At 37.9% G+C, this 20556-nt stretch overlaps 2 protein-coding genes across 3 annotated transcripts in view; one reads left to right on the top strand and one right to left on the bottom strand.

Annotated features, from left to right (window-relative positions):
* Nucleotides 1-505: 505 nt before the first annotated feature.
* LOC136714728 (histone chaperone ASF1) lies at nt 506-8776 on the bottom strand. The gene is made up of 4 exons (XM_066692333.1): nt 8396-8776; nt 4605-4720; nt 3247-3423; nt 506-1969 (listed from the first exon to the last, which is right to left on the bottom strand). Exons 1-4 carry the CDS (start codon nt 8502-8504, stop codon nt 1757-1759), a joined length of 615 nt encoding a protein of 204 aa, XP_066548430.1. The 5' UTR covers nt 8505-8776; the 3' UTR covers nt 506-1756.
* A 2231-nt stretch (nt 8777-11007) lies between these two features.
* Nucleotides 11008-20556, top strand: part of ttll7 (tubulin tyrosine ligase-like family, member 7) — a 69396-nt gene continuing 59847 nt past the window's right edge. Inside the window, exon 1 of one of the 2 annotated variants that reach the window (XM_066692181.1) lies at nt 11008-11235. The gene's annotated coding sequence lies outside the window, so the exon portion shown is untranslated. The remainder of the gene's footprint in view (nt 11236-20556) is intronic. The other variant, XM_066692180.1, reaches the window with a different exon arrangement.

Genomic DNA, 20556 nt, shown 5'->3' with positions numbered 1-20556 from the left:
ATATTAAGGTCCTGGAGTGGCCTAGCCAGTCTCCAGACCTTAATCCCATAGAAAATCTGTGGAGGGAGCTGAAGGTTCGAGTTGCCAAACGTCAACCTCGAAACCTTAATGACTTGGAGAGGATCTGCAAAGGGGAGTGGGACAAAATCCCTCCTGAGATGTGTGCAAACCTGGTGGCCAACTACAAGAAACGTCTGACCTCTGTGATTGCCAACAAGGGTTTTGCCACCAAGTACTAAGTCGAAGGGGTCAAATACTTATTTCACACATTAACATGCAAATCAATTTATAACTTTTTTGAAATGCGTTTTTCTGGATTTTTTTGTTGTTATTCTGTCTCTCACTGTTAAAATACACCTACCATTAAAATTATAGACTGATAATTTCTTTGTCAGTGGGCAAACGTACAAAATCAGCAGGGGATCAAATACTTTTTTCCCTCACTGTATTTCAGGAGTATAGTAACTTTGAAACAATAATAATAAAAAAGCAGACAACTGTTGGATCTCTGTACAATATAAATATATTACTCAATTATTATAACTTTTTAAAATCAAAATACTTTTTACAGCCAGTTCCTAAACGTGCAGTCTCCCATTCGGGTTTAGTGAATAGTGACTTCATAATAGGGGTAACAAGGGTTAGAAACAAGGTCATGAAAGTCTGTGCTGAAGTTTTGGTTGGTATTACATGGAACCCTTCTGTTTTTTGTTAGTCTACTGTAAATATGATGAAGCACTGTTAGTATGTAAATAATCAGATTAAACATCAGGCTTTACAGTTTACAAAAAGGACACTCTTTTTCGATGATAAACAGAAGAGATTGCAATAGTAATTAAACAATAAAAATTGAAGTAATTGCTGATTGTTAATTCGATCTGTATCAAGGCACTCCAAGTGCTAATCCATTTGATTTGAACACGAGAACATCATCAGCATTTCACAATTCTAAATAAGCATAAACAGGAAGCTTTCTTCTTTAAGGGCATCCTCACCATATCAGTATTGCAACTCCACACTGTGCAGTAATATTGAAACTCGCACACGTGTTTGTAAAATATCACATCGTACTGGTGCATTACCTGCGTCAATAACATTGGAGATGAAGATGCACAGAATCAGACAATTTTGCATTTCTCCCAATTTTCTAGACCTGGTCAAGCAAGTCGCTGAATATGTTCATACAGTTCAAATCTCAGGCAATCCTATAGTTAATGTTATGTTTATCAAAAATACACTATAGTTTATCCTGAGACAGTGACACTTATGTTATGTATTTATATGTCTATGTGTGTATCACTGCACATTTACCAAGAGGAGTTTAATGGCTTGTGATATTTTACATTCTGGCAAATATAATATTTAATCATTATTACTATTAAAATTGAAAATGAATATATTAAATCTGCAGACTAATCTTGCTCTGGCTTGACTTTAAGCAATATGTGCGGTCTCTCTGAACATCCTACCTCATCCTACCTCATGTTGTAGCCACTGTAGTTTAGATTTCTAAAGCAATGTTTCAAAAAGCTTCTGCATGGGCAATATGTTCCCCACTGACTACTGGCATTAAAATATATATTTTCTCACCTTGAGGGTGTGTTTTTTTGATTGTTTTTTGTTTTTACAAGCTTTATTAAAGAACATCAACAAAAAAAAAAAAACCTAGATCAGAACAAGGACTGATCATTTACAGATATCAAGAGCTTTTCCACACACTCAGGTGGCCAGCAGTGTTTCTGGTGGGGATGGCCAGTCACATACAGTTCATGAGCGAGTCTGACATACGGTGTAATGAGTTCCCAGTGACTGATAGCCCCTTTGACGCTGATGGTAAGCTGCTCAAAGTCAGTATAGGTTGCATGTTTGGGTTCGTATTCTCTGAATCATCCATTTTCTCATTGCTATCATCCCAGTTAATGTGGAACCTTGTGACACGGGGGTTTGAAGCCAGGATATTTCTCTGGAGCTGAGAGCAGAAAGAAAATCAAATCAGCAGATAGACATTTTGCAAGAGGGAAAACGATATGACTTTAAACTATACACCACATTCTCTGATGAAAGGAGATACTATGTATGTATATGCTATGTCTAACCCAGCTGTGACTAATCCCACAAGGGGTAAGCTATATATTACAGGTTGGTTAGTTATTTATGTGTTTTTCAAAGATAATGCTCCAGTGAAACCTGTACTGCTGAATACTTGGTCTACTATACTACTATATAATATCAACTTACTGTAAGAAATCTGCCAGGGTAGAGATACTAAAGTTTTCTCTTGTAAAACACATTTATCTGCCTATAGATACTACTTACACTTGTCCAGGATTACTCCGTAAAAAAACCTAATAAATAATCAGCAGACATTATTTCAAGTCTATGGCAATTTAAATATGTTTATGAGTTTCTTTTCGATTTAATGCTTTGGAATATTGAACTGGGATTTTTACATGTAATAGTTGATTTTGGTTATTCTGTTAAGGTGATTGTATGCATTGCCTGCTTGACATGATTTTGATTCTGAAATGGATATCCATTTGTAGAAAGTTAATTTCTGCTTTTTTTCTCCTTGGGTAACTTTTTGGTACTTGTGCTGTGACAGTTGCAATGTTGTTAAGGAACATGTAGTCATGGTACAGCAATAGGAGTTGTAATTTGTCTCTTGTAGTCCTAGTCACTGTAACTCCTCAGATATGTTTCCCCAGATTTCTTTGTTGGTTTTAGGCACTGTTCTTCTTTTCCTCCACTGTCAGAATATAACTGCACTTCCAAGTCTTGTTTAATGTACTGCAATAACATTTCTCACTTCAGCATATCTTTCTAGTCCTGCTTATATAAAACAACACCAGTCAACAGTCGTGTATGTTTCTTGAAATTTTTCATGCCATTCCTTGGATAAAAAAGCCGGAATTCCTTGGTAATAATTCAAATAATCTCGAGGAATACTTAAAAAAATAAAATAATCCAAAGCGAAATGAGAAACAAGCATAACCTTTGGCATGGTTTTACACCACTTTCCGAATTATAAGATAAATGCGAGTTTGATAAAAATGTTAGTAAAATCATATATGGTTCTCCATCAAATCTTTGAAAACACCCTTATCAGGCTGGTCAGATAAACACCCTCCTGGCAAACTCTTCCGGCATTAAATGGCTACATTTGTTTTACTAAGACTTATCCATCAACCCATTTGTTTACCAGGATGTTTAGTTTCTACATTCTGATGCCCAGTTCAACACATTTACCTTTGTGAAATCAGGCTTTACAGGTGGGTTTTCTCTCAGCTCAGGGTCTGTGTATTCATTGTTCACGTAATATCCAACTCGAATGAACTCCTGAGCCCGGTATGTACACGTTATTAACACTACGGTCACACCCACTGCATCGGCATCTGGAATCAGCCCAGGGTTCGCAGCATCAGCCTGGGGAAAAGATATAAAAAATATTTTAAAACACCTTAAACAGAGACCTAAATGATGAGTTGACATAGCTGTAAATGCAGACAGTACTTGGTCTAACCAATCTTCAAAATTAATCAATAAAGACAACAGTTGCACCTCAGCATGGCTTTTATTTGATTAATGATATGAGCAGGTAACTAAATACCTATCTATATAACTAACTATACAAACTAACTAATAAACAGAGATGCCCATAACTTTTAAAAATCCGGGGACTGTATACAAATGCACTTCTGAAAGGAATAAACTGCCAGGAAACAAACACAAAAGCTGAACTAATAATGTTCAAGATACGGTTCAACCCAGTCCAATTTGTAGACTTATATCTTAAGGAAGAAGTTCAACTAATGGATGTGCGTGTTTTGCAGAGCGGGGCAACACAAAGTGCAAGACAAGGTATACTGAAAGTCATACCGAAGTGCACTTGCAAAAGCCATCATATCCTTCTCTTCTACCCATTCCAATAGTGCAGCCTTTAACTGTCATAAATAATGAGGCAAGAAAAGTAACATGATCCAGATGGAAGTTTAAACTGCTGTAAATGGAGCAAGCTGTTTCTATTTTAAGCTCCCCAGCAAAGCACATTTTACCTGGCATTGTTGCGCCTTAATTTCACTTGTTGTCAGTGTTGTTGTTCTTAAGGAGGAGGCTACTGTGACATTTCGCTGTCATGAATGCAGCAAAAGGTCAAACGGTCAAAGCAAGCTTCAACCCACTTAAAAAGATTTTCAATAAATACTTCTCATTTGGCTTCACTGACCAACGCTCAGCTGACACACGAAAATGCAAAAGTACAGCCCTTTCATTGCACACCACAATTATAAATGCACATTCAATTTTCTCTTTGTTATGATTACTCTTCTGTCCATATCTGTTTTGGGGAAAGCTTGAGGCACCAGCATAACATCATTTCCATGGTTGCGACATGGAATAGCATTGGATTTCACATCTGTGATCACTGTCTGGCTAAATTGCTCAAAGAGTGAGTGCCTTTTAGTGTCAAATAAGTATCTAATGAACAGTAAAAGTCATAAAAATGCACACCTGGGGTGAATTCGACGAATGTTAGATGTGGACCCACAACTCCAGTTTACAGTGTGTGTAGTGTTGTCCTGAAACTGCATTCAAGGCAGCAAATTTACCTGAAAAACAAACATGTGTCTCCCTGCAGGGACAGGGCCCACCAGGACAGAGTCTAAGACCTGGTCATACTCTTCGCTCTCTGCTGATCCTACGTATATGATTTTCCACTCCAGATCTGCAGAAGCACAAAATAACAAGTGTTAGGATTTGGCATTGCCATCCAGTCTGCCAATGGGCAAGTGTCTGGGGCCCCTCCCAAAGCAACTGTACAAGCGCTGCCTTCCTTCTGCTGTGCTGTACTGTTTTAAAAGATACAAAGACAAGGCAACAAAAGGTGCTGTGATTCTGAATGGCAGACTGTGCCTCGGTTCAAACTGAAATGGCGGAAAACACCTTCTGCATGCCTCGTATATCATATCTGAAAATAACCTTTCAAAAAAATAAAGGAAGAAGATATTTCACATGGAGACGGAAATACTTGGAAAAACCAGAGAGTGAATGTTTTCTGATAAATGCGCTGCAAAAACCAAACACAAACAAAAACATTTTCAGTATATGAAGTACATTGGTCAGGGATGTTTTAAAAAAAAAAATCCTTATCATCTTTATTTCCTGCTTCACATCAAACACCCCAAACCACAATATTTACTGCAATTTAAGACTTTTTGCTCACAAAACATTTTAATGTTTACAATAATTGAAACTATGGAGGAAGCTGTTATCAGGCCTTGCCTTGCCCCCCCAGTTTAGATCCCCCCCAGTTTCTGATTATAAATTGCCATGAAAAAAAATGTACAAATAAAATTAAAGCATTTGGAATATAATGCCCCCTCATTTTATTTGGGATCCGGTTATTAATTGTCCATGTTGAAATGTCTTAAGGTAATGTGCACTCTTGTTACCAAAACTGATGTGCGTTGCTGCAGATACTTTGCTAGCACCACCCCCACAGACCACACTTCGCCAGTACCATACGCCACCCCCCAGACTGCAATTTGTCAGCACCTTGGGGACCCCCCGAGACCTCAGACACAATTCGAACACTGACCACCCCCACCCCCCACTATTCAAAGACCTACTTGTGCCCCCTTAGTCATTTCTGATGCCCCCCCCACCCCGCCAAGTTCATCCTGCCGTCAGGACTGGCTGTTCTACTGTATCAAAAAAACAAACGTATGTTATTACGGAGGAAAATAATGTCCAACAAAATATCTGCAAATCGTTTCCTCAGGAAGTCTTATTAGACAAAAGCAAATCAATTACCAACATAAAAAAACTTCATAAACAAAAATGGCAGTTGTGAATAGCCCTGTCAGCATGAGAAAAGCAGAGAACAATACAAGGCATACTCCACCACACTTCAAGGCTCACTTTATGTTTTAAGTTGGACACACACAAGATTGGATCATTTAACAGAGTAGCACATTGCTAATGTTACTCTTTAATATTTAATTGATAACATGGCAATACTATGTGATGATACAGGACAGGTGAGCACTTGCTTATATATTTAGTAATTTAAAAAAACAAAACATCACACCCATGATACACCTCATTAATATATAAGAGCCATCTTTTTGTAAAGAAGAGTGCCGAGGTATGAATATCCATAAAGACCGCAATGAAGAAAAAGACAGCGACAACTTATACCTGCAATGGCAGGACTCATAATTGGAAAGACTGGAGAGCGAGTGACCTACATAATATAAGAGTACACAGTCCAAGCTTATTGCAAGGGCTTGGGGGGGTGAATAGATTAATCTTACGACTAGTATAAATACTTCAGTGCTTGTCCTGAAAAGCATATGAAATGTTCACTAACAGAGGTCAAGTGTAGTTCTAGCAGTACTTTCTGAGGAACTTTAGAGAGGAAAATACATACGTACAAAATCTCAAGCGTCTCAAAATATAAATACAACATTTACAATTAAAAAGTTGATGCTTAAAACCCCAGACTTACTTGATCACTGAAAAGCTGCATAAAAAAATAAAAGTATTTTGGCCCACAAGTTAAAATTGTCAAAAAAAGACAGAGGCCATCTTTCACAGCTTCGTTGAGCTTAAAATACTCTTTGACAATCGGTACAGAAGGATCAATTGTCTTTGCAAATTGTAATGTCTTTGTAATGCCACAGACAGATGAAAAGTGAGAACACATCTTGATGAATATGTCAGTGAAGTCATGGATGGTAGACTTTCCCATGATTCCCAACACGTCCTCGGTTTGCAGTGTGTCAGCATTGCACCATTCATGGCAAAGGGATTCACGTTTCTATACAAAACCACTTATTTAGCTCTTCCCACAGAATGTCGGGATGATTCTTAGCGAGACAGAAGCTGGTGTGGAAGGCCAGATGTCAGTATGCCGCCACTACCCACCCAATGAAAAGTAATTTTGGAGCAGAACCTTCCGGATTAACAGAATTTTGAAAAAGTGAGGATGCATTTGCTTAGCCTTTAATTAAAGCACAAGGGTGTCTTTCATCTTTTAAAGTGTTGATACCCTGGCAGATTAAACCAACTGTGCAACACAGAGCCATACCCATAACCTGCGTTTACACAACAGAACAAATGTATTCTCAGTGTATTAGTGGGTATTTGCTCAAAAAGTCTTCTAGGAACGTTCTGCATTTTTGGGTGCACAATATTTTTAAACAGCCAAGCCAGATCATGACTGATCTATAAAATAAAATAGTTCTGAATCTCTTTTTGGAACTCTGCACCAGTAAACATGTTCAGGTCAGCCTTAAAAATGTTATACTGCATAGGGTGAAACAAAATTAAATCACAAAATTACCTCTCTCTTGCAACACTGCAAACAATTGAAAGGAAACTACCGTGGTTACTTAGAGGTACTAGAATAGATTTTGGGTCAGGTAGGCGGCTACTGTGACATGTAAAGCAATCAGCAAAAATATGTATGGGTGTGTTTATATACACATACAGCTGCTTGGCTTTATGATTGAGAAACAAAAAATGCTAGAAGATCCAGCATTTATTGTTTATTTTTTTAATTTTTTTCAAATTTCACTGAACTAGCAAACTTGTGTTTTGTCCTCACTTAATGTATTCATGTCTTACTGTGGAAAAACAGACAGACACACAATAACATATGTATCTATTTGTGAAAGAAAAACAGCAGCAGCAGCAACAACAACAACAACAACAACACAATTCAGTTCACAAAAGCAGTAAAGAAATCAAATACATGTACTGGAAATGTCCACATTTTTTACAAGGTTTTAACACAGGTGTATTGGGGGGGGGGGGGGGGGGGGGGGGGACAAAAAAAAAAAAAAACCTTTCAATTACACATAGTTAATATAACATACAACTGGTATATTTCTTGTATACATCTATATTTAGTATATTTTTACATAGCAAACTTACAGTGTATACGCTCCTGTCACTATCAGCACTGTTGTCACTTCCATATGACACACAAAATTACATATTTTATTTGGTGTTATTTCCATGATGTTGTCCAGCTACCACATCCCTGGCAATATGGCTCCCTTATTCGAGATCCTGTACATAAACACATCGATCACCTGAGAATGAATATCTGAAAAAAAGATATTATAATGCATGCCATTACATCCTGTGCTGAATTTCTCCATCAAGGCAAAACTACGTGGTTTCATTTCATTTAGAGAGAGAGAGAGAGAGAGAGAGAGAGAGAGAGAGGGAGGGGGGGGAAAGAACTTGTAGTTTGACTGCACATGCATACACTCAAATGAATTACCAATAATCATTTTATTTTTAATTAATCCAGGCCTCGACAGCGCCAGCCAATCAATGTGCCTAGTTAATCAAAGGTGCAGTTGTGCAACAAAGTAGCGACACTCACCTTCGGGTAAGTCTTCAATGCACTCGAAAGTGATCTCAAACTGGAAGGGGTTGAAGAAGGGAGACGGGTTATCCAGCACGACTACATTGTTCACCTGAACCTTTGCCATATTTTTGGTCAAAACTATGAGGTTGCGGAGTCAGCGCTACAGACGCCACCCACGTCCAACAGTATCACAGCCACCACAGCGCCCAGTGCCAACGCAATCCCTACAGCGAGCAGCCCCGGCGTGTCTCCCCTTTTTGCTGCTCAAGACGTCGGGTAGGACATGATCGGCTCCCCGGCATAGCGCTGCCAGAGCCGCTTTCCACCCAGCTGATGATCCGCGGGTAGGCGGAGGAAGCGGAGGATCGGGATCTTTTCTGCACGCCCGGTACAGTCATGTATTTGTAACTTCTGCTGGGGCGCCACCTGCTGTTTCAAAGGGATGTGCAGGGACACTGACACAGGATTTTTTTTGTTATGGGGGGGTGGGGGGTCGTTTTCCTGGCCTTTTTACTGAGCTGGACTGCAGAGGGGCACGTATTGTGACCATAGCCTGTTTGAATGTGTACTTCATGCTCTCAATATTTAAACAAATATATAGTTGGCAAGCAGAGCGAGAACATACAGCAACTAGTTGACAGCAGATGTAAAATGAAGTGAACAGAAAAAAAAAATCAAAATCATTACATAACAACAGCAATAACAAAACACACTCAAACACTTTTTATCTCTCTCTCTCTCTCTCTCTCTCTCACACACACACACACACAACAGCAAAACAAGTATAATGACCTTATTCTATTTGTTCTTGCAGGTTCATTTGATGTGCATAATAATCCCTAGCTGGCTGGTTTTGGTTCCAACTGAGCTCTCAATTACTTAATTGAACCCATAACTGAAGTAATAATTTGCTTACATGTGACTTTATAAATGATGTAACTGAAAAAAAGTTGGTTACTTAATAAGATCCTTATACATTTTTAAACTTATACTTAAAACCTCTACCGTTTAAACTAATTTACAGGTTCTGATGTAGCAAATGATTTGTTAAATTAAGGGTTCAATTCAATATTTGAGAGCTCGGCTGGAACAGAAACAAGCAGGGTAAGGGGATTCTCCAGGACCAGGGTTGAGAAGCACTGGTTTACACTACAGTGTCGAATCCCTGATACATTTAAAGGGATTGAATCAAAGCAGTCAGTAACAAACTAAAACCTGTTATACAAGTGAGTAAGCATACATATATCGTCCACACTGTATCGATATAATAACAATAGCTACAAGTAAACACAAAGGTTGCAATCTCTGGTAGGATATGATCTGCAACATATATGTTATACTGTAGTTACATTATTTAAATTATTTCCATGTTTAAACATCCAGATTGGCCATTGATACAAGGCTAACCCTACCCCAAAACTAAATGTAACCCCAATTTAAGAAATGCAATCAAACTATTTTCAGAAAAGAAAAGTATAATCATTTTAAAATCAATAAAGATGTTTTACTAAAGTAGTGCAGAACAAAAAAAAAAAGTCCTGGAATTGACAGAGAATATTATAATTATTATATTATATATCAATCTCCCCGTTATGAGTGCTTATTGGTTGCCTTTTTAGTGAAGGCTAGTCTATTCAATTCAAGCATTCCCTGGTGTGCTTTTGAAATTACCTCCACTGTACTTTTGTTCACAGTCATCTTCACAATGAATGACTCTTCCAAAAGCATGATTGCATAACCTAAATTTACTACAGCCTGTACTAAAAAAAAGGAAAGCAAATTCTACAAAAGGATTTTTTATAAAGACACCCAGTATTGTTTTTGTTCTTTTGTTCCCTTTTATGCACCATATTGTAAAAAATATATAACTATAAATTGTTAGCTTTTTGGATGTTAACATGTTAAATATGTATGTTACACACAGTACACATATTAATTTATTTATGTCAAGGGTTAACAGCTGAAAACAAACTATTCTTGTTAACGATTAAAGTTAAACCAGTGATTAACTAGAGATATTAGTGACTTAACCAGTGACACTGGGTGCAGGTTACATCTGACATGATGTTTAAACATGTGCACATGTGGGGTAAGATACAGCAGATACAGATCAACAGCAATGAGAGAAAGATGGCAGGTAAAGATGTAAAATGTGAATATAATACATTAAATGTTTATTATGCTGATGATAGTAATATTGGTGGTAATACATAGTTATGGTAGTCATAGTAATAATATTAATTTGTAACTGCCAGACCCTCTGTTCAAATAAAAGTATGTAGGTTATTTACAAATTAATTTCACTTTTATTTTGTGCCACTTAAATCTCTCATTTCATTGTCAAGTACCTTCCCGTCCCAGTAAGCAGCTGGTAAACTAGCGTGTTGCTAAGTCCCTGTTTGCACGGAAAACAGCAACGACGACAGGTAGGGTCGGTCCGTTTGTTGCCAAAATGTATTTAGCAAAAGTCTGGCCAATACTGCATTGCATACGTAGCATTTATATTTATACATGGAGAAAAACAGCACCTTAAACTATTGAGTAAAACCATGTCTACTGTCACCTCCTCGGTTAACTTATATTACAGTGCGTCACCCCCTATAAACACCCAGAATGGTTCGGTCCTAGTGCGCTTTAACCCTACGGTGGGACCGAGTATAAAGAGCCGACCGGACGGTTCATGGGAGGACTTGTGTGTGATCACCTGCAGCCAGAAATAAATTAGTTAAAACACATTGGATTATTGCTTGAAATAAATACTACTACTATCACTGATGATATAAAAAGATTGGAATTGAACAGCAATGCGGTGAGGGGAGACTTGCATCGGGAACGCAAAGACAATGGATAAACAGGTACAGTAATGCATTATGACTTGTATTTACAATGGCTTTTTTTTCTGACACCAGGCAGAATAATGAATGAAATGCGGCTCTATATAGATTACAATATTGCACTAGTGGGATACAGTTTCTGTTTCTATGGCTTTGTGTGACGGAATAGAGGTGGCATGAACAAAACGTGTGCACAGTTGCCTTTTTTAATTTGAAACACACACAGACACACACAAAGAAATCACATCATAATAAAACGCATTGAAGAGTAATAGTGCAAGGCTGTTAACACCGCTAAAGCAAAGCAAAATCCGCGCACGTTACTCTTCTTTAGGTCACATGCTTATTATGGAGGACCGCAGAAACGCAGGTCTTTTTTTTTTTTTTTACACCACATCTTTAAAAGAAAGGATAGAGGGGATACAGCCAGGGCATCGCTATAGCATCACTGATTCAGCCCTCTCTCATTATAATACACAAGTGTTGCTATTTTCGGTAACTTGCCATTTCCCACCCAGAGGTGATGTCCACTCGGATACATGTCCTCGTATTATTGTATCACGCTGTGTGTATTATTATTAACATGTCTTGTGTCCCTGTGCTGAACTGGCTCTTTGTTTTGCAGTGAGGGGCATCACTGATGTGCACCGTATGATCAAAGCAATGCAAATGTCTCAGCATCACCATGAAGGGCAATTGTAGTTGAAATGGTCATGCACTTCCCTCTCCCCCTCCTTCCCAGGGACACTGCAATGCCGCTGGTTCAGTTCTACATTGTCATGCTGTATCCAGGCCTTGTTTGGATGATCTGTCATTAATAGTGAATGATTCACAGAGATCCAAAGGCAGTCTCGGGGAATCGCTGGGACACAATCAATCAATTAACCAATTCCACAGAAACGCGTCCGACTCCCACAGATGCGAATCAACGGACTCTGACTATATTACCTAATGTCATCTGTGCATTTCACATCACGTATTGATAATGGCCTAGCGATCAACACAGGACCACTTACTAATAAGACATTTGTCCACTCATAATCTATTGAATCACGATTCTTCTCATAATAATGTAATACAAGGCATAATAATAATAATAATAATTACAATAATAAACTGGACAGGGGGTTAGTAGCCAGCATTTGTTTGTTTTTTTGTTCTTTAAGTGGGAGTCCTGTTCCTGAAGGAAAATACTTGAAAAATAAATCAAATCTAATTGTATTTGTTACTGATTTTCAACAGGCAAGTTACTCTCTGTTTCTTGTAAATGCTGTTAGTGGCCTTAGATAAATAAATAAATAATAATTATTTTTATTATTAAGACCCTACACAACTCTCTTGTTGATAGACTGTAGTCCTCCAGTTATTGTGGAATAGGTAATTTCTTTTGAATGTCAGTGGGGGACCTTTAAAATACGTGCAAAAATAAGTGGAGCACTTGGTCCTCTGTTAAAATTAGACTAAGACCCAGTTTCTATACCACTGCCAGCCATATTGTAACAGCGTTTAGGATCAAGGAAGGTGTTTCACCACCTCACCAAGACAAGAAATATGAGGTTGTGGCTGCCATGGCAAATCTACACACATAGAAAGAAAGGACCGAGCCCTTGGCTGTGCAAACCCAGAATATAATTTTATACTATTGTTTTTTACTTGCACAGTAACTGATACAGAGCAGACGTCAACCCTGCATTGGTTGTGCCTTTGCCTGAACAACTAAAATAATAAAAGTTGTCATGTACAGATACATTTTTTTCATTAAATGACAAGTCTCCTTTGCTTTGCGTTTTTGTAAGAGGACTTTTCATGAAGACTAATGTTTTAAATTAAGAAGAAATAAGCAGCCACTTGACTTGACACCCAACTTGATGGTCATGATTTTACAAACCCTACAATACAGTTTTCTATATATATACATCATTACAAGGGTAACAACATGCCTATACAAATCATTAGCACATTTTATTGTTTGTTTCAGTGGCATTGATTTTGGGAGGTCAGTTGCAGGACCAGGGCATATGAAAAATAAGACGGTGTATTGTATATTATAGTGCTGCAATACAGACTTATTAGTTCTCTTTGACAATACCACAACCATTTGTGCCACAGGACAGTTGGTACCAGCAGTATATCTTACTATGCCTTTTTTAGGGAACTGCTTGCAAAATCACCGGTGGTCAAAACTGTGGATTGTCAGAATTCATCAGAATGTGACCTTGTGTGTAAGGGAAGCACAAACGGATCAGAGTTAGTCTGCTGCATTGTGATTTTGAGTCTAAGGAAATCGGTACACGTTGCCTGGAAGAGACTTAAACCTACGTCACTCTAATAATACATATACATAATAGATATGTGAATTTTTATACTGCTGAGTCTCTCTTACATTGAAAACCAACAAAAGTGCATTAGAGTTAGTTGCTTAATATCAGTGTAGATTTCTAAAGCTTAGATATTTCAGCGCAGTCACACATTTCAGTGATGTCGTTCTCCTCTGACACAACCGGCTGCTTTATTCCTGTGCGTTGTACTATCCTCCTAGATATGAGTGTTAGCTATATACTTGCCTCATGTGTATGAATCAGGACTGATCGCTTTTGTTTGCAATGTATCACAGACTGCATTCTACTTGTTTTGGGCTGCATCCCCAGATGTACAACACCAGCAAGGCAGTTTACACAGGTCTGTGTAGAATGTAGTCCGTTGTTTCTCCCCAGCAGTTTTAGTTGTCAGAAAAACTTATGCTGTCCTATTGGCTTCTCACGCAGGTTTTATGGAAATGCAAGAGTTGTCCCTTTTCATGCTAATGCCAAGTCAAACTGCAAGACGTTTCTAAGCAACTGTAGTATAAAAAGTGTGCAACAGAGCTTGTAGGTTCTGTTGAAAGAGGCAACAAACTTTATCAAGAGCAAATTTGTATGGATGATTTTCTGTTTGAGTGAGTATAATGTGTGATATTTATATGAGAATATCCATGAGAAGGTGATAAGAAAATACTTCTTATAAAGTAGATATGAGGCTTCTTAAAGTAATTCTCTTCATTCTGTGTGTCTATTGTCTAGGTTTGTATTTTGTATGTTCTCAGTCTTTCCTGCACTGCCTTAAAAAACTGTGAAGAAGTTTTGAGTAACTTGTGACTGCTGTACATAAATCCAATGAGTGAAGCAGAAAACTGTATGTGACAAGCTACTTCACAGTAAGATAGGAAATAGCTGGCTACCACCCATGTGTTTTCATGAATGGCTGACAGACAAAAATGGATTCCTTATATACACTTTTCGCTTTGCAAAGGAAATCTATATTGACTTAAGTAGTCAAGAATATTGCATTTAAAACATCTAAACTACAGGAAACAGTAGGTCAGATGACAATAAATATATGTTTTAATTGATGACATAATAAAAATATATAACAGTTCAAAGGATTTCAATAGAAATCTAAAAGCTGAATTCCCACATTTTGATTGTCGAAAGTAGAGATATGGCCTTTTTCAACCTCAATAGCAGCCTTTCCCTCGAGCGGGTAGAATTTATTTTTAACTCGGGTGAGGGGGATGTTTTTTCCAAAATACTACAGGGGGTGATTATTTCTAACTGTTTCATTCCACAGTATCTAATTATATGAGCATATTATGTAGCCACGGGGCAGTGTCATCAGTTTAAATTTAGATGGAAATGAAACTTAAGGCCTGATGTCAGCCAAGGGAGAACAACATGAATAAGCAAACAAACCAAATCTCTTTTTGCTTGTGCTTGTTGCCTTCTATTTAAAAAAATGTACACAAAACTATTCACTAATAAGAAATCACAGAGAGTTGACATAGTTGAGGAGCAAACAAATATTTATTTAATACATTTAAATACGTAATGCTTATCATGATCTCATGTATTGCAGTTACAAATAGAAATATAATTGTATTACATCAGTAGGTTACCTATGCCATTTTAGGCCTCAACAACAGCCTGAACCACCACCCCTAGCTAAACCATCATTAAGCTATGCCTAATCTATACCTAATAGTTGTCACAAAATCTTTACGAAAGTTAACTGGGAACTCTAAACCTAGTGCAGATCAAAATATAATCTTAATCTTTTTTACATTTTTTAAAACTAAATTACATATGAATTAAGTAAGATTTATAATCTTTATGTTGAACTGTGATTCTGCAATGCCATGTCAAAAACGGAAGGACCTCTACAATAAGCCACTGTATTACAAACAATTGTCTTGTAAGTAGATGTGACGTAGGTTTGAAAAGGACAGGATACACTGGGATACACTGTCATGTTCTCATTAGGTCTGTACAAGTCTGCCCAATACCATTTATCTCTTTTTTTTTTTTTTTTTGTAATGCTAGTGTATTCATTATTCATGGCACAAACCTGAAGTATGAATCTAAACATTTCCCTGCAGTTCCCAATTAGACAAAGGAGATTGAAAGCACACCTCTTTATTGATGCACGGAGGCAGGTGTGTTTGGTCACTATGGTGTGAGGTGAAAGAGCTTCTCAGGTTCCTCCTCACTTGCCCCTGGTGTGACTGAAGCCAAGATTATGCTTCTCCTCGGACACCAGCCAACATCAGCAAATCACTGCTGTCGGAACTCAATTATACGTTTTCTGCTTTTTAAAACGACAACGCTCATAACACTTTGCAATAAAAAGCTCTGGGAAACTGGCCCAAAGTCTTCCTGTTACAGGATTGTATTTGATTTGATAAACAGTCAGCCAGACTTTCACAAGTTTATAGTGGTACATTTACTGGTGGATGTTTGTGCTTTTACCTTTGTTTTGCAGTGGTTTACTATGGGTTCAACATGCCTTCAGTGTGCTGTACTATACTGCACCATAAGTAAACCACTGTGTACAATAGTACACCTTATGCTTTATAAACACCTATACCACATTTCATGGCATTCCCATGACCCAGTGTAGTAAAGCACTGAGAACGGATAAAAAAACACTCCAAATATATGGTAGATTACAGTAAAACCATGTTAAAAGTGCAACAAAGCTATGATCAATTTACCAACTTGCATAAAAGTATCTATATTGATCTCCCAAATGTTTTTCTTGGCAACATTGTTAAGTGTTTATTTTTTCACAAAGTCATAATCCAACGCTTGTAACTGAACTAATAGATCAACACAACACCAAGCAATTAAACGGAGCACTTAATTTAAGGTGACACTGAAGTATAGGCATACAGTCATTTCCATGGTGTTCTGCTAATCATAGACATACAAAAAGATACATGTACTATTACTCAACAGACTCGTGGTAGAATGAGTGATTCCCCAACATGACTGGGGTAGCGATGACACCGGCCTCTGAAAGAGTTGTCAACTGATGAATAGGAAACCTGAAGCATAACAAGACTGCCATTTCGCCTCAGGACTGCAGTAGCTGTTCGATAGCAGCATTAGCGATTCTGCAGAAGCATTAGCTCCCAGGCATAATGTACCGCCTAAACACTCTCTGACCCACACCTCATCTTTTTAGTTGACGTAGCAGATGCACCGAGAAATAGTTTGGTTATGATAAACCATACAGAAGGCTGCACCAGATGTCAAAGAGATTCCCCAGAGAGGATCCTAGTAGACACACAGAATCTAATGATAAAGGATACCAGGCCATGTACTGCTGTCTCAGGCGATGAGACTCATGCCATAGTGTATTGATCAGCTGCAGCAGGATTCATGAGCCACGCGCCGCAGAGCCAATGTTAATACGGCTCAGGTTAGACATTTTCTTCTCAATGACAGGTGCCAAAGACACTGTGAGAGAGCGTATGCTGTAATGCAATACAGCTGGTTCATTAGTGTCACAATATGGGCACAATGTCTGCGGACCAATTTAAAACATTAGCCGTCACGGTGAGAGAAAGCTTCTGTGCACAGATGTGACAATAATGCCACCAGTTTGATGTCGTTTTTTATTTTATTGTATTTTGACCACCTCCACTTTTGCAAATTCAAATGGAAGGCTACAGGTGTACAGTCTTTTGCAATAATGCAGTTGTCATCAGTAGGGGAAAATAAGAAAGGGACACAGCCAGCACTGTCAGATATAGCCTACTCAGTCATTGCTCATAAAGTTTGGCATAGCACACAGTCTCAAGTTAGGAAAACAACCTTCTGAAAAGGGTAGTGCGCAGTGTGGGGGTGCGGTACGTGTTGATTGTGCTGCTAGGTCTAAATCTGGGCTGCTGGGATTGTATTGGGGCCAAATCTGGATATATGGCTCTGCGACGCTAGTGCTGAATCATTTCACGAAGATAAATGCAAAGAGGTTGCACCAAACACTGTGAGCACCTCTTCCCAGGTTTGCATGAAGTGTGATTCATACTGTAATAGTGCAAATAGATGGGAATGTGATGGGAGTTTCTCTCACACTGACCGTCTGTCAAAATACATTTTGTGGCACAGGAAGCTAACACTTAGTGAATTATGTTTTGCTCTAACATTTGTGTCAGCATGTCAGTAGGACCATCTATGACATATCTAAGTGTTGTCTCCTCAGCAAGTTATTACTACCATAGGACAGATCACAAGCATTTGCACTCTACTCTACTCCTGAATATTTTTAATACCACCAAAGACTGTATAGCTATGTTATAGTGTCAGCAAACCCCTCCACCCCACATACCGATTGTCATTGCAGTGGCTTTTTTATTTTTCCCCCAAGGAATAATGCAGGAGCAAACAGTGTCCAGTTTACCAACACAAGCCTTTTCATTCTATTTTTAGTGCAAATAGCAGCTGAAATTGTTACATAAGAGACAAGTAATAGTTCAAATATTAGGATTGTATGTCAGTTCTGCCCCCCCCCCCCCCGGCTCTGAAACAAAGCACAAGGAAAGACAATGCAAAGTTACTGACAGTGTGAAGAGGCTGGGGGAAATCGTACTGTGAAAATAGAAAACAGCAGTGGGCATAAAGCAATAAAACAACAACATCATCATAAAATAGCACTTCACACTCCAGATACTGGATCACGGTCAGTCCTTCAGGCAGTACACTGTTTCTGTATTGTTCAGACTTCAGAGAGTGCATGAAAGTGGAAGAAAGCTTTTTGGTTTGGTTTAAAGTGTGTATTTTCCTCAGTCTGTCAGAGTAGTTCAGATGCTTGATGTACAGACGCAACTAACTGTAGCAGCCTGAGAGACTTTTGTAATTAAGCACACAGTACTTTTGAGGTGACATGTCATGCCATTCAAATCACTACACATATCCAGTTTAGACATGTTCATACTGGTCATACTTTAAGCACTTTATCTTTAGTTCCTTTACAAATCTGATCATATTTCCAAGGAACTGGATCCTCTAAATCTGTGCTTCCCAAACCCAATCCTCAACAGGTTTTATAGATAACCTTTAATTATCAATTTCTTAACACCTGGAACCATTTCAATGTGATCAATTAATAAGGTGATTTGTGAAATGAAGTTATGTAGAGATTTGGTACAAAGAAAACTAACTTCCCTTTTCAGCCCTCAATGACCAGAATTCCTTAATTGAGCAAGTTAATTGCTTGATTGAACAATAACTTCCATGTGGTCCCAGGCTGTTGAAAATAGCGATTTAGGGTGAGTGACAAAACTTACTGGATGGGGGCTCTCCAGGATTGTGTTTGGGCACCACTGCTATAAATATATTTAAATCTCATTCTGATTCCAGTACACTTTGCCCCAGAAGCTGCGGTCATTATGGTTTATCATGCTTTCATCATAATCATTGACAGAGGATTCTTTCTAGCATATGACTAGACAGCCTGCTGTCTGTTTAGCTGCTTTTTTGTATGTGAAATGGGTAGCCTAACTATTGGAAAAACACCACAGAAGCCCGGGATGCACTCATTACTGAGTGGAGAAGACCCCACCATGCCAGCACAGGTGGCACCTTGCCTTGGCTCACAGTCAGTAGGTGTGTTGTCCTGGATTTTGCTCTCTGGCACAGAAAGCAAGCTTATTAAAATAGCTGGTAATGCAAGGTAATGTGGTTAATAGTTTGTTTTGAATTAATCCCGACCAGATGGTCCCCAAGGACATCATAGAGAGACTGTTAGGGATGAACTGAGGCTGTCTGGATACTTCTTTATTAATATTGCAGAGGTAAAGTGGCCATTCGAGGTTCTACACTGTGCTGTGGCAGAGTCAGGGAAGCAACACAGTCCTGCAGCTTGCAGTGTTTCTATCCCTGATGTAAACCTGGGGTACTGCCACAGATCAGACCATAGCTATAACAATGCAGGTCGATTTTATAATGAAACTTATCCGGTGAGGCTGTCTAGGGTGCGTCTAACACCGTGCATTGAATGCTTGTACAGAATTCTGACACATTAACCGATCTTCACATTAAAGAACACTTTTTCTATCACTTTAATAAAAAAAAAAAATCTTTAAAAAAATTCTTCTAAAAGGGCTACATTATCTGTTTAGTTTATGGTCAAACTAATTATATCATCCCTAGAGGAATGTAATACATCATTTATTTACTCTGAAGTTAAAAAAATATTTATTTACTTCAAATTATTGTATTAAGCTCCTGGGGGAAAATGTATTTACATTAACAGCAAGTTTACTTCCCAAAGATTTAAGAGAGAAAGTTTCTTTAGACTTAAAAAATACTTTTAAACAGTGGTCCACTGAAACTCTTCATTCATTTAACTTTCTAATCTCTGTATTTGATCAGAAATGCTATTGAAATAAGGTTTTATTTTATTATTATTATTATTATTATTATTATTATTATTATTATTATTATTTTTATTATTATTATTTTTATTTTTAACGCCCTTTATCCTTAATTCACGCAAATATTTAAATCATACATTAAATATCGACAACTAAACTACTAACTATTAGGCTAAATTTAGCAATTCACAATAAATAGATCAATGATTAAACAATGCTTTCTATAAAACGGACACAGGCATCTATTGGTCATGAACAAATGTATTTGTCCTTGTTGATCTGTTATTTAGGATAAGGGGTACAAAAAAAGTTGTTAATATTCAGAAAGACAGACAAATTAAATTGTCTGATGTGAAATGCAGAAAAACAATAACATATGGTAGTATCCCATACCATTTACTGTTCTTTGTGCTACCACACATTCAATCTGCCCAGTTTTCTTTCTTGGAACTGACTCTGTGGTTTGTTACATGTCTGTGAAATAGGCTAAACTAAAGAAAGTTTCCATTGCTTTTTTCTGGATAATTTACAGCCAACTCTCCCCGGCCCCCTTTTCTACAAATCCATTTAGTATAAACCTGCCAGCATCAGGTTATCTGAAAACGGCACAGTTCAAAATGTATTGCAGGCAAATGAAACCGCAGAGCCTT

The sequence above is a fragment of the Amia ocellicauda genome, chromosome 19 (genome assembly GCF_036373705.1).
Source record: "Amia ocellicauda isolate fAmiCal2 chromosome 19, fAmiCal2.hap1, whole genome shotgun sequence".
Lineage (NCBI taxonomy): Eukaryota > Metazoa > Chordata > Actinopteri > Amiiformes > Amiidae > Amia > Amia ocellicauda.
This window is presented reverse-complemented; position numbering and strand designations above follow the sequence as displayed.